General features: G+C 33.6%; 2 protein-coding genes across 3 annotated transcripts in view; both read right to left on the bottom strand.

Annotated features, from left to right (window-relative positions):
* Positions 1–9537: 9537 nt before the first annotated feature.
* LOC111406314 (protein trichome birefringence-like 34) lies at positions 9538–10561 on the bottom strand. Its single transcript, XM_023035702.1, has 2 exons — positions 10227–10561; positions 9538–10005 (listed from the first exon to the last, which is right to left on the bottom strand). The coding sequence occupies exons 1-2, from the start codon at positions 10559–10561 to the stop codon at positions 9777–9779; spliced, it is 564 nt and encodes a 187-aa protein (XP_022891470.1). The 3' UTR covers positions 9538–9776.
* A 3692-nt stretch (positions 10562–14253) lies between these two features.
* The window catches only part of LOC111398248 (protein BREAST CANCER SUSCEPTIBILITY 2 homolog B-like), a 6351-nt gene continuing 5715 nt past the window's right edge, over positions 14254–14889 (bottom strand). Inside the window, exons 8-9 of one of the 2 annotated variants that reach the window (XR_002703332.1) lie at positions 14719–14773; positions 14254–14615 (exon numbers count right to left, since the gene is read on the bottom strand). The gene's annotated coding sequence lies outside the window, so the exon portion shown is untranslated. Of the gene's footprint in view, positions 14774–14889 lie in introns of both variants that reach the window. The other variant, XM_023025177.1, reaches the window with a different exon arrangement.

Consider the following 14889-nt stretch of genomic DNA (forward strand, 5'->3'; position numbering starts at 1 on the left):
GAAGTAATTGTAATCATAGTCCAAAACTTTTAAAAAATTACAAATCAGTCATTATATTCTTATCTTGACCTCACCCAGAAACAAGCAAGCTTTCAAATATTGAATCTTTAACATTTTTAGTTAAATTTCTACATATAAATGCATATTCAGAACCTTGAATATGTAAAACTTGACTTCGAATTTATTAGTCATCGGTAAGTTTAACCCTCCCTACCACAAGAAAGGGAGACAAGTGAAGAAAAATCCATAGTCCAACTCCATCATCGTCCCATTTCACGTCTATATCTTTTCTACTTTACAGAATTGTATACCAATACACTTTTATATAACTGGAATTTGATTTTTATATTGATAGAGAAAGGAAGGAAATTATGAAGAACAGAAACCGTGGAAAAGTGTCGGCAAAATGGGTCTATTTCTTCTTTCTTGGCATGTTCTTTGCCATGAAGTATGTTTACTTCAATAATTTTTTTATTTTTTATTTTTTTTGGGTGGGGGTGGGGTTTGAACAAGAGCTGCAGATCATGTATGAGGATTGCACTGCCATGAAGAACGTTTGTTTTTATGACTAAAAAAACTGCAAATTGGAAGTCAAATTTTATATACAGGGTTTTGAGTATGCATTTATATGTGAAAATTTCACTAAAAATGTTAAAAATTCAAAATTTGAAAGTTTGTTTTTTTTGGATGTGAACAGAAAGTTGGACGTCAAGATAAAAATATAACGAATGATCTGTAAATTCAACCTCCAATGCTAAACAAAAGATGGATAAAATACAGTGCAAATGTGATCTACATTTACTTGTAGCTAAAAGAAAATTTCCAAACAAACTGGTCAATAATTGATTTGCCTCTTGTTCATACTAGTTGACTTCAAGGTTATAACAAGCAATGAGTTGTTATTATTTCTTTAAGAAATGATTGATCAGCTTACTTAATAATTAAACCAAGCCAGATTAACAACAAAGCACCATGATATGCATTTGTTCAATTTCATTGCTCCTTGTTGATTAAGCTTAGGGATGCAGAACAGAAGAATTGAGTGAAGTTGAGAAAATGGTGAACACAAAAAATTTAGTTCTTGGAACATGGAAGATTAGATACAATTTTCATTCCATTTCTGGCCTCCTCCTCTTAACCTTTGTGATTGCTATTGTCAATCTAAAAGGGGATATTCGACGCATCCTTAAACTGCAGACGATTCCTAATGATTCTATTCCACACTGTGATTTGTTTTTTGGGAATTGGGTTTATGATAACATATCTTACCCTCTGTACAATGACAAACAGTGTTCTTTCATGGAGGGTTCCTTTGCCTGTGAGAAGTATGGTAGGAAGGACTTGAATTATCAGAAATGGAGATGGAAGCCGCATGATTGTGACCTTCCAAGGTGGAGATGGAAGCCGCATGATTGTGACCTTCCAAGGTTCTCTCTTACCTCTCATTTACACACAACAAGAATTTATGTTTGATTATAAAATTTGTACTTGACAGTTTTTGGCAAATAAATCGATGGTTTTTCTGTGATCTAAAGGTTCAATGCAACAGCACTGTTGGAGAAGTTAAGGGGCTAGAAGCTTATATTCGTAGGGGATTCATTGAATAGAAACCAATGGATATCGATGCTGTGCCTAATCGATTCATCAATCCCTCCATCATCATCTAAATCAGTCATTTGGGAAGGCAACTCCTTCATCTTTAAGATTGCTGTAATACAAGTGTTCCATTTCTTGAAATTAAATTTTTACTATATCTTTCATAGTTCGCTTTCTGGTAGTTAAACTTGTACAATAACGATGATTGTCTTTTTGTATCCATAAAGGACTACAACGACATGATCAACTTCTATTGGTCTCCTCTTCTGATTGAATCTAATTGTGATGATATAATAAACCATCGGATTGGAAGTCGTACCGTTAGAGTTAAGGCAATTGAAAAGCACGCTAGGCACTGGACAGATGCAGATATACTCGTATTTGATTCCTTTGCCTGGTGGTTGGAGCCAAAAATGACTATTCTGTGAGTACATTATAAGTAACCAAGAATATGATGCAAACTCTTGTTTTGTTATACTTTTCTTTCCCATACACAGTGATTCTGATACTGTACTGCTGCTCATTTGGAAGTCCCGATGGAATCTACAGACAAGGTGAGATGAAACTGCATGGCTATGAAATGGCTTTGAACACATGGTCAGATTGGTTGGATATCCACATTAACAGAACTAGGACAAAAATATTCTTCATGAGCCTCTCACCTCATCACAGCTCGTATGTTAATTACTTCTCTTAGTTACACTACAAAATTCGGTTAGCACTGTAGAAATATGGCCAAAATGCTAGTTAATAACATGATATAGTAAAACTGTAGGGGTGAAGATTGGAACATGGATACAGGGACAGGTCAAAATTGCTACAGTGAAACATAGCCAATTTTGTACAAGGGGTACTGGGGAAGTCAAATAGACCATGAAATGATGCAGATAGTAGAATCTGCAATACACAAGCTAGGAATGAGAGGTTTAAAGGTAGATGTAACACAGTTGTTAGATTACAGGAAAAATGCTCACCCTTTTATATATAGGGAGTTTGGAGAGCCTTTAACTGAAGAAAAATTAGCAGATCCCATGAGCTATTCGAATTGTTTGCATTGGTGTCTTCCAAGAGTGCCTGATATTTTGAATTTTATTCTTTATTCCTACATTATGCATTCATGATACGTCATATGTTGCAAGATTTGTACCCTGAAGATCAATCAAATTCAATTGCAGCAAGTTATTTTTTGATACTTTCAGTTTTGTTGCTTTAAAAGTTACATATCTCCTAGATGCTCTAATCCCAGCTGGTCTCTGTTGGCCGATTATATATAATAAAGACAGGAATCACTTTGATCGATTGATGTGAATTTCTAAACCAAATTTGTATTTGTTAGTGTTTGGATATTTTGCAAGTTGTTTACGTATTTAGTGTTGGGAATTTACTTAAACATGCACAGCGGAATTAAACAGTTTCAATTCCCACCAGGATTCAACTTTGTATTTAGATAAGAACTGTGATGAGAAATATACATTTTTCTTGATTTTGCAAACTCCTTTGCGTTATCCTTTTTTAGCAACTTGAATCTGCTTCCCACAGCTGTTCAATTGTCCAGCCTCCAATGAAACCCACACAGAGAATAGACTGCAACTGCTAGGGTTTTTCCTCTTGTGCCAGCAAGAATTATGAAAACAGTATGGATATTAAATTCTAGCCATGTATTTACATAAACCCAAACGGGCTCGGTCCAGTCCGGTCCAATATTTAATTAATTCATTTAATTAAATTCGGTCCGTGAATTAATTAATCCAATTAATTAATTTGAGGATATAAATAACCAATCTAATTAATTAATTTATCCAACGATTGTTAAATTAATTAATTGACAATTTGCAATCTTCTAATTCTCTTTTGTGTGCGACCCATTAAGTTCCCGACCACGATGCCTAACGACGTGAAATATTATTTTGATCTAATCAAAACTGATAAATTAAATACCCTTTTAATTTATCACAAATTCACACTCGCCGTCTCAAATTGACAACTAGCAATGTATTAGAACAACACATGTGACGGGAAATGTTACGTGGTATAACAAAATCAAAACTGTTCGTTTACTATGAAACTATAATCCATTCGTCAATATGATCCGATCAACTACGAGATAAATCTCGATTATCGATCATATCTTTCATCCTACTATTAAGTCAATATGAGTCGAAAACTCCTTTTCGACTTATATGTATACATTGGCCAAGGATTTCGTTATTGACTTAATTGAATGAAATGCAGATCACAATCTTTTACTATCTAAGAGTGACGAATCCTCTATTGGTCATTCACAACCTTCATATAGTTTTTGACACACTCGAACGATGTCGTATTAGTGGCCCTTGGCAGAGCAACATTCAACACCGTCAAAGCATGACTGTCCTCATACAAGGCACTATGATGACCTCAAGTCATAGGACCAATTTCACTACCGAACGTTAGAAATTAACCACTGACACTCAAATAGTTATCCATGTGGAGTCTCTTAGCGGGTCTCCAATGTTTTGTTTTATAACAAAATATCAACGTGTTCATTTAAGTATCACCACACTTTAGTTTGTGAGATCAGCTACTTACTTCACAAGAAAGAAATGCCACACGTGATGGTCCACACGTGATGGTCTATCTGTATTAACAACATACATATCTTGTTATTAATTACGACCACGATTTATTCAAGATCCAATCATACGTAATTTGTATCTCACAATCACAACTCCTTGTGATTAACAAATCACTTAAACTTGGATCTTTGAACTCTATTATTTAATATTATTTATCACAAAATTAATTTAAATAAATAATAGATCTTGTCAAAATTAAATGCATTAAACATATTAAAAGTGTTCATAACTTAAATCGATTGGATTTAAAGCATAACACTTACATTTAGTACAAAGCACATGTATAAGACCGTGTCCAGAGTAATGCTATTTGTACATAATAGTGTACAGATAAATGACATGGAAATGAGAAAGATTATAATGAATGAGTTTCTTTCCCTTCCGTCTCTTTTTTTTTTTTTTTCACTTTTCGTCTCTTTTACATCATCTATCTGTACATAATGATGTACAAAAACATAACTTGTGTGTTCACACACTTGTAACTACAGGAATTGATGCCCAGTACTATTAGTACATGACTGTTATAATTATTGACATTTTGATTTTAATGTTAAATAAAAATTTGTTATTTAATTATGTTCGATATAAATAATTATTTTATTTATAATTATGTCCAAACATTAAGTGCCTTTGATCGCATGCTGATCATATGAGTTATGTGTTCGCATAGAGGAGCACAACTAGATATAACTCATATTTTAATCGAAAATAAATTTGTCCTGGGTATTACATATATAAGGTTGCAAGGTTACATATATACTCTACCAATTAAGATACATGATTTAACTTGACCTTTTCGTCATGAGTATTGACACTCATACCCTTTGTATTCTTGAACTGTATTGGACATGACCTTTGTATAAATTAATTTCTATAGCATGATTGTGCGCAAAAATTAATTTTCATTTTCCTGTTTATGATTATCTAAACCCGCTAATGAGTATGGGTTGCTATTCGTGAACTCGATGTCTTTGATCTACCAATGACAGAGGTCAAATTACATGATCAAATATATTGATACGTTGGGAGCAACAAGAATCGAAGTAGTAAGCAATTATTTGTATTCAGAATTTGTCACCTTGTTAGATAGGTTAATAAGTTCACTTAGAGCATCTCCAATATACTTTTTAAATAAGAAATGTTCTCTATTTTAAAAAGTCAACCCTTAAAATCATGTTCTAAGAGACTTTTCAAATTAACATTTTAGAGAAGGGGCATTCAAAGTGTTTCAATTTTTAATGTAGGAAAATAATAAAATAATCTAAAGAAAAGCTCGTTAAAATAGAAAAATAATACATATTTTTTGGGAGTAGTAAAATTAATATTAAATATAAAGAGTTTGTTGGAGTACTTCAAAAATTTAACTCTCTAAATTTATAGATATTTTTCAAATAATAGAATATGCTTCTTAAAAATATGGAGTCTTCAAGAGATGCTCTTAAGTTTTTTTTTTTTTTTCTATTTTTTTATTATTTTATTATTTAGAGAGCAGATTATATCTGATCTAAGTATTTGGAGACGCTTATATCATTATTCTATATCTGTATCATGAAGAAACTTTATAAGAAAAAGTGAGCTTAAGTAAGAAAATGATTAGAAGGGGAACATGGTAGACATACAAATGATAAGTCAAGAGGGTGTAACTGTAGAGAATTGGAATAATAGTCCTGATATGATTTTATATATTTCCTTTTTAGAGAAGTGAGCGGAAAGTAATAATCATTCTGTGTGGTCTTGAATCGGCCGGTTCAATTACTGAAGTTTAAATTATATAGATCCGATGAGGTGTATCACAACTAGATGGATATTCTATATTGAGTCAAGTTCGGCCCAAATGCTTTTCAAACCCTTGGTTCACGATATTTTGAGACCTCTCAAAAATGCATTCAATTCGACGTCTAGGATTGTACAAATTATATGGATTGCCTTCATTAGATAGGATAAAGATACATGTCTAGGGCCCATTGGTCCCTGGATGAAAATGGCGCCCCCTATAGGTGGCAGGCCTGTGAGAAGGCCCCTCAACTATATTTGGCGCCCTGGACGTCTAGTCAAGCGCGGTTCCATTAGATGAATCATAAATGTGTGTTGATTTGAATCATGTTTCGGAAAATTTATAGATAGTCATGAATTTAGTGCATTTTGTGAAGCCAAGCTAAGAAATCAAAGTTGTTAGACTTGTTTTAGATTTTTATTGATATTAATTAATTTCAACTTAACTGATTTACCGAACAAGTAAATAGCATAAGAGTGCACAAACAATTATATGTGATTTTGCAACAGCATACATTCACATGCCACGACTAACTATTGAACCATTTCGCTAGGTTTAATAGGTTAGATACACAATTTTTAGTAAGATTTAACCTTTTCGGCTGAGCCATCTCTCGCTAGATGGGACCTATAGAAAGAAAGGATGGAGGGAGGGAGCATGGTACTTCTCCAGCATGTCTCCGTGGGGCAGTTAATGCAATGCAAGCCCTGAGAATTTTGAGGTCTTAAGCAACTATTTATTATGAGACCATCGTACATAATTTTTAAAAAATGTAGCAACATTATATATTTAAATAAATAGCATGTTTATTTTTAAATGAAGAGATTGTCCCAAAGAAATTATGGAAATGTTTTAAATAAAAACAATCAGGAATAAAAGGTAAGATTTTTTTTTTATTTTTAAAATTTTTTTTGAGGCCCCCAACTTTGGAGGCCATAGACCATTGCCTTCGTGGCTTTGGACCAAATTCGCCTCTGGTTGAATGAGCGACTCATGAGCCTGTGGGGTTGGACAAGCCAAGAACTTGAATGAGTTCAGTAATGTTTGTAAGAATAAAAAAAGTCACAACTCCTTCTTGCAGTTGGATAAAAAGTGTACAACTAATTTTCTCTAAAGTTTAGCCCCAGTTGGGTTTTGTTAAAAATCAGATTTATAGAAAATTTCGATAAAGATGATAAAATGTGTGGTTTAAAGTTGATGAAAAATTGTAGGTCCCCTGAAATGTGTTTTTAAAATTAATTATCGACTTTAGACTTGGACCTTTATCCACTTTTTCAGCTAAATCAAAAGGAGGCTTAATAAGAAAGCTCGTAATCCACTACATACGGAGATGGCTACACATTTTTGTTACCAATAACTAGTATCAAGTCACATGCCTACTCTATTAGTATCTCAGAGAGAAAGGGAACTAGTAATGCGAGTTAAGAATGGAGTATCCGTGATCAATAATCTTAGAGAGAGAGAGAGAGAGAGAGAGAGAGAGAGAGACGATTAGAAGATCGAATCAATAGAAAAAGAGTGGAATCCATTAATTTGATATTCTGTTTACTTTCATTACTCCATTGCCATGTGCTTGCCTTCTTGCTTTTGTTAATGCTACATGTATGCATTTATAAAATGTTTTACACATGTAGACTTGCACGAGTTATTAGACAATTCTTTTCTAATATCAGAAACGGAAGGTAAGGCGAACTAATAGTTAATTGCTCCTAAATTTAAAACCATCATCTGGTATAGATCTCTACTTGTTTATTAAATTGGGAAAGACGTAATGCAAACAAGTTTTTTCGAGATGGTATAGACTTCGAATCCAATATGAAGACAAAGAAAAATGAAAGCATGCAACTGTCGCTGATAGTTTTCGTGCTTCATACACACGCTGATCGTTATTTTCTAACAAAAAAAGGAGCTATCTTTTGTTTTTCAAAGAAATGATAGATTGTTTTAAAAAAAAAAAAAAAAAAAAAATTTAAAAACCATGCAACAGTAAGATAACAGCTAAATACCATCTTTAAGCAAATTATTTAATTGCCTTCAAACATAAAATTGATATATGTATCCGTTCAAATTTTTGCTCTGTGTTGATTAAGCTTTCTGGATAATGCACAACCAAGTTGAGAAAATGGCAAGCACTCAAAAAAATAGTTCTTGGAAAATGGAAAATTAGATTATAAAGTTTGTCCTTGTCAGTTTCTGGTAATTAAATTGGTGGTTTGTTATTATTTTTTATTTTTTTCATATCAAGGTTCAATGCTACTTCATTTTTGGAGAAGCTAAGGGGGAAGAAGCTTGTATTTGTTGGGGATTCCTTGTAAAAATTCCTGCATATTTTCCACAGAGAAATGTCACTAGCCTGACGCTCGAATAGCGGAGTTGTTGTCCGCCTACCGCTCCCTTATGGCTTGAGCAACAGGGTTATCCCAGGCCCGTTTCGTGTTTTGATGCGTTTTATAACTCCTATTCATCTACAACTTGATTTCTAAGATTTGATACAGAAGTTTTGTTTCCCTTCCAATTAAAAGCTCCATTACAATTTATCTATCAAATTAATGGCTCTACCAACATGACACAAAACATAATGAGTCCATTGTTCCGTTAATATGCACGGTATATGTTCATTACTTCGATCTTTTCTAGGCTTATCCAGTCTAGGGTATTAAACATTCTCAACTTGTCAAGTAATCAATAAACACATTTATCAATGTAAAAATTTTAAAAACGGAAGTATAAAAGAATTAGGGTGCGTTTGTTTTGTCATTTTCTGTTTTTAGTATTAAATTCATTTTCTGTTGTTTTGAGGGATTATTATTTACTTCATAATTCTAGAAAATGCATTTGATTTCTCATTCTGAAAAACTGTTTCTCAAAAACAAAAACAAAAAAAAAACCACACACATACACACACACATTTGGTTTAAAAATTTTAGAAATAATTTTATGACATTTTTTCAATTATTTTGATTATTTAGTAAAACATATCAATCTTATGCTAATACGTAATCAAAAAACATAAATTTTAAAGTTGAAAAAAAAGAAGAAAAAAGAATCATTATAAGTATATCTCCAACAATTGCATCTAAATCATCCGTAAATAATAAATTGAGAGAGAAAGAGAAATGGGTGTGTGTATTTGAGTAGGTTTTGTGTGATTTTATTGATTATTTTAATTTGAGAAATTTCAACACTTCAAAAAGTCATTTTGAATTTTATGTTGTAAATTTTTCTTGTTTTTGAAAATGCATTTTTTAAAATAATATAGTTAACACGTTTTGAGTATTTTAGAAAACTAAAAATTGCCTCAAAATGATAAACAAAACACACTCCTAACTTCTTAAAAAAACTTTTGGAGGGCTGTTAGCAACTAGAATACCATTTTTGGACTTGGTAAATATGGTCATGGACTATACTCTATCTTGAGATGAGCCTGCTGGAGATTCGATAGCACACTACTAGTAGGGAAAAATATAGCCCCTACTTGATCCCCATTTTTGGGGTAAAATAGATTAAGAAACAAGAGTTTGCATTGTATTCTTGGAATGTACTAACATAATTGTCAATTTCGGATCCAACCACCACATAAAGGAATCAAATACAAGTATATCTGCATCTGTCCATTGCCTACCATGCTTTTCAACGCCTCAACTTTAACTATACGAGTTTGCACCCGATGGTGTACTAAGTCATCGCAATTAGATTCAACCAGCAAAGGAGACCAATAGAATTCGACGGTCGCATTGTTGTCCTTCGTGAATTTAACAAGAATATTATGGTCATTGTAGACGAGTTAATTATCAGAAAACAAACTGTGAAAAACTGAATTTCAAGAACAGAAAATTTTGTCTTACAGTGGCCTGAAAGATGAGAAATTTTCCTTTCCTGATTAAGGATTTAAATGATGATGGAGGGATCGATGACTCAATTAGGCACACCATTGATATCCACTGGTTTCTGTTCAAAGAATCCCCTACAAATACTAGTTTCCTCCCGTTTAACTTCTCCAACAGTGCATTAGCATTGAACCTTGACATAACAGGAAAAAAAAAAAACTATCAATTTAAATGCTAAGAACTGCGAGGAACAAACTTTAAAACCAATCATTTCTTAATTCTATAGGAGCATGTTTATACGTACAACTGGATAGAAGTAGATAGTATTAATGAAGAAAAAGAAGTTAGTTTTGCCCACAGTATTATCTTTCCTATACCAAACATGATCTGTGTAAATTAGAGGTAACAAAGAACCTTGGAAGGTCGCAATCATGAGGTTGCCATCGCCATTTTTGATAATTCAAGTCCTTCCTACCGTACTTCTCACACGCAAAATCGTCCTCCATGAGAGAACATTGTTTCCCCTTGTACAGAGGGTAAGATACGTTATCGTAAACCCATTTGCCTGAGAACAAATCACAGTGAGGAACAGAATCATTAGGCCATGTCTCCTCTTCCAGGAAGCTTTTACTGTTCTCTGTTAGATAAAGAGCAGCAAAAACAAAGCCTAAGAGGAGGAGCCCTGCTATAGAATAGAAGTTGTATCTAAATTTCCATGTTCCAAGAACGAATTTGCATGTGCTTGCCATTTGCTCAAACTACGTTGTTGTGCGTTATCCAGAAAGCGTGATCGACAAGGGGCAAGGAATTCTTATAAACAATTTGCTTAAACATAGTACTTAGCTGTTAATCTCACATGGTTTTGAAATTATTCAGTAATGGAAGTCGTGGCTCGATCATTTTTATAAAAATACAAAGCACATAAAATGAGTAATTTAAAATTAATTTCTTTGCATGGAGATCGTAAAACGAATAAAACTAAGGACATTCATTGTTATTTATTAGATTTTCAAAGATTTTGTTGTATTCGAACTTCTATCAATTAGCACATTTTATCATTAATGATATCTTCGGGTTAATTACCTGAATCATCATTGAACTTTGCATAAAATTTTTACCTGGTCACTAAACTTTAAGAAGTACCCAGTTAATCATTTATTCTATTAATGTGATCTTCTAATCCTTCCACTTATTCTCTGAAGATACGAACCTAAAAAGAAAAGAAATATTCCATAACAAACTATTTAAAAGATAGGAAATGCAACTTACATGTAATAACATTGTTTACTATATTCCTCAAATTCATTTGCATCCTCATCATGGTGTTATCTTTATCCTCATTAACACAAATTTACATAGAAAACTTTGGAATAGGAGAAATATCACTAGCTGTCAAAGACGAAGATATGAAAAAATTGTAAAATCACATAAAAATCTCTCACATACCCTTGAACCCCCTCACCCACCCCAAGTATTAAAACAAGGGGCTGGAGATGGTCCAGTCGATTCGATTTTCTTTAAAATCAAATCGAACTCGAATTTTCGGGTATTTAGTAAATTGAACCATCGAGTCCAAATTTATTTATGGAACTATTCAAGTTTGGTTTCATTCGGCTCAGTTCAATTAAGTTCTATTTGATTCGGTTGCTGGGTCCAAAAAATAATTGAATTTTTTTAATATTTAAAATAAAGCTACATTAATTCAACTAATATTATGTTCAATTTTAGCTCTTACAAAATAACGTGATCCAATTTATGTATCTTTTCCGCCTCTTTTTGTTGAATTCTTCATAAATTTGATTGTTAAAATCATGAAAAGAAGAAAATAGCGAGATCATAATAATAAAGGCATTACGGTAGAATAGTATATTTGAGTAAAACTTAGGTCAATTTGACTAAATTGGGCTTGGGAAGGAAATTAGAAATAGGAAAATCATATTTTGAATTTGGGCTAAATTAATTAGTTAGCAAATTTATTTAGAAAAAAAGATATTTTGGCTTATTTACGATAAATAAATTAAAAAATTAGGGAGATTCGGTTCTTCGATTCTAGATCTAGAACAGAGAATCAAATCGAACCCGTCAGTTCTTAATTCAGGTACCTGTTTAGGTATTTAATTTAATAAGAACAGCTCGGTTCGGTTCGATTCTAATCTGGTCTAATTCCGTTCGAAAGTGTTGTCCAACCCTAATTAATACCATTATGAGACTAAACTTAAATCTCATTATAATTATAAAACTAAAATTCATTTTTATTTGGGATAGATAAAAACAAGAATAATTCTCCCTGTCCCGGGTCAGGGACAGGGAGAAAGACAGGGGCACCACGTGGTGCCCCCCTATTGGAGGGGTGCCGGCCAGTGGCAGGCGCCCCTCCAATAGGGGGGCGCCACGTGGCGCCCCCCTATTGGAGGGGCGCCTGCCACTGGCCGGCACCCCTCCAATAGGGGGGCACCACGTGGTGCCCCCCTATTGGAGGGGTGCCGGCCAGTGGCAGGCGCCCCTCCAATAGGGGGGCGCCACGTGGCGCCCCCTGTCCCTGACCCGGGACAGGGAGCAGGGTTCTAAAAACAATCCTATTTTAACTGGACAATACCAAGTAATTTCTTAAATCACTTTAAATGTCTCATTTATTGCATCACAGTTTTGTTGGCTGCTTTTGGTTTTGTGAAGGAAGTATGTTGAAGTTGCCTTATATTGCTCGATTTGCATATGTTGGATCTTTCCTCTAATATTGGATAATTTACATTTTTTTTTAATTTCATATTGAGTTAATTTACTGTTGCTTGAATTTGGAAAGTTATGAATTTGAGTTTTGAATCCCATTATTTTTACTAATTGGTGTTGTCCATACACTAACAAAGGCTAAGAAAACTCTTTATCTGGTACATATATAAGAAAGTGTAATAATGAATGTTAAGGTAAAATGTATGATTTATACCAAATTGAAGTTCATTAACTTGATTGCAACTAGAGTTAATGTTCTAAGATATTTAGTGTTATTAATCTGCTAACCAGCATGGATTCTTTGGCCTTTTGTTAGCCTTAACCGGCACGTAAACTAATATTAGTAAGCACAGTAACAGAACCCAAACGGATTAGCCTGTTTGTATTTTTTAAATTAAAGTTTAGTTGCCTTATTGCTCCAAATTGAAGTTCATTAACTTGATTGCAACTAGAGTTAATGTTCTAAGATATTTAGTGTTATTAATCTGCTAACCAGCATGGATTCTTTGGCCTTTTGTTAGCCTTAACCGGCACGTAAACTAATATTAGTAAGCACAGTAACAGAACCCAAACGGATTAGCCTGTTTGTATTTTTTAAATTAAAGTTTAGTTGCCTTATTGCTCCAAATTGAAGTTCAATTTCCAATTACAACTAGAGTGAAAGTTCGATGGCCTCCAATATAATTAACCCATTGATATACTTTCCCGGCCTTCGTCCGGTATTGTGCAGCCAGATAGTTCAAAATTTGTCAACGTTTCTCTTAGATAAATGAATTGGTAACATTCAATTTGTTTCGTGACTTCACTTTGGCATTACCAATAAATTTAGCCCCCGTTTGAGCTCATTACTCTCAAAATTCATTTTTAACCACATATTCTCCCATAAAATAATTTTAAACACAAACTCAAAACTTTTCCTTATTATTTAACCACACCCTCCAAAAAATCACTATTTCAAAATACATTATTCCCAAAAAAAGGGGGCTCAAATAGAGATTAATCTTGTTGAGCCCAAAATAATAGTGCCTCACATTCTTGGCCCTTTAAGGCTATTGGGTCGGGTTTACTGAAATGGTCTTGATCCAATTGCTAAGAGAAACGTGTTCTCTTGAAATGCGACTTCTGCCTCTTTTAAAGATATAATCTAGCCATACATCTGGCCGTCTCCTCATCGTTGATCAATGACTCTTTGATTTGCCTAATTAAAACGTTTGGACGCCTCATTCTTACTTCCAGAGAGATCGATTCTAAGTGGATTCTAAGGTTTCTCTTTTTCTCTCAAACCACCGATATTTTCTGAGTGAATGATTTTGTAAATCCGAGTGATTTTTGATACTACATTTGATGTATAATTGTTATATTGCTTAGTGCGAATTAGTGGTGCTGTGATAGTTGTGTGTGAGGCAAGAACAAAAACAGTGAAAAAAACTGTGTTTTTTCGTACATTTGTAACATTTTTTTTTGTTCTTTTTCTAATGGATCTAAAACTATATCTACTTAGTATATGCGCAACGTGACGAGCAGGTCGTAAGGCTGAACATCCGGGACTTTGTGGCGAAAAAATCCTTTGTGTTCGTTTCTCTATTTTTCTACAATTTCAGTGATTCTTGTGATAATCGGTATTCGGTAAACCTCCTAAGAACTAACAAATCTGTTCTGCAAAGCATTATAAATAAACTGAAGAAAAATGTTTAGAGGACATTTGCACCAAATTTGAAACCTTGACCCATTTATATTACAGTTTAAGACGTGGAAGTGATTTATGTTCATGTTACCATAAAAATGCAACAGAATCTGGCACAGCACAAGCTCGCCACCACATTTACCCAATTTAATCAGCCTGTTTTTAAAAATAAAAACCTGTAATACTCTATTTCACTTGTACATACACAGATTCACCTTAGGGTGGATCAATTGGACTTCTTATTTTTCCCACCCTGCAGAGAAGAGTATATACCAAAAATAACTATACAAAGCCATGTAACGCAGGCCAACTGAGTCGACTAGCTCATAAAATACTCCAAATCTGAAATCAAAATGGCACTCTGAAATTATGCAGTGAGTCATTTGGGTCACCTGAACGGACAATGTCAAGTAAACAGAACTATCGGTGAATCCCATTTGCCAAGGGCTTTCTCAACACTGTTAAAAGGAAAGGTTCAAGTTTAAGAGGACGTACTGTCCTTAACCTGTTGATACGGACTTCAACCCCAACTGATGTGATATTCAGATGTCTGTAAAATATTACATCGAAATCGGCATATAATAGAAAGATTTTATAACAGTTCCCACCAAAAGAGCTGAACAACATGAGCTTGTCTCTTCTTTATGAAATTAACTTCAATCCTTG

Source organism: Olea europaea, chromosome 1, assembly GCF_002742605.1.
Source record: "Olea europaea var. sylvestris chromosome 1, O_europaea_v1, whole genome shotgun sequence".
Taxonomy (NCBI): domain Eukaryota; kingdom Viridiplantae; phylum Streptophyta; class Magnoliopsida; order Lamiales; family Oleaceae; genus Olea; species Olea europaea.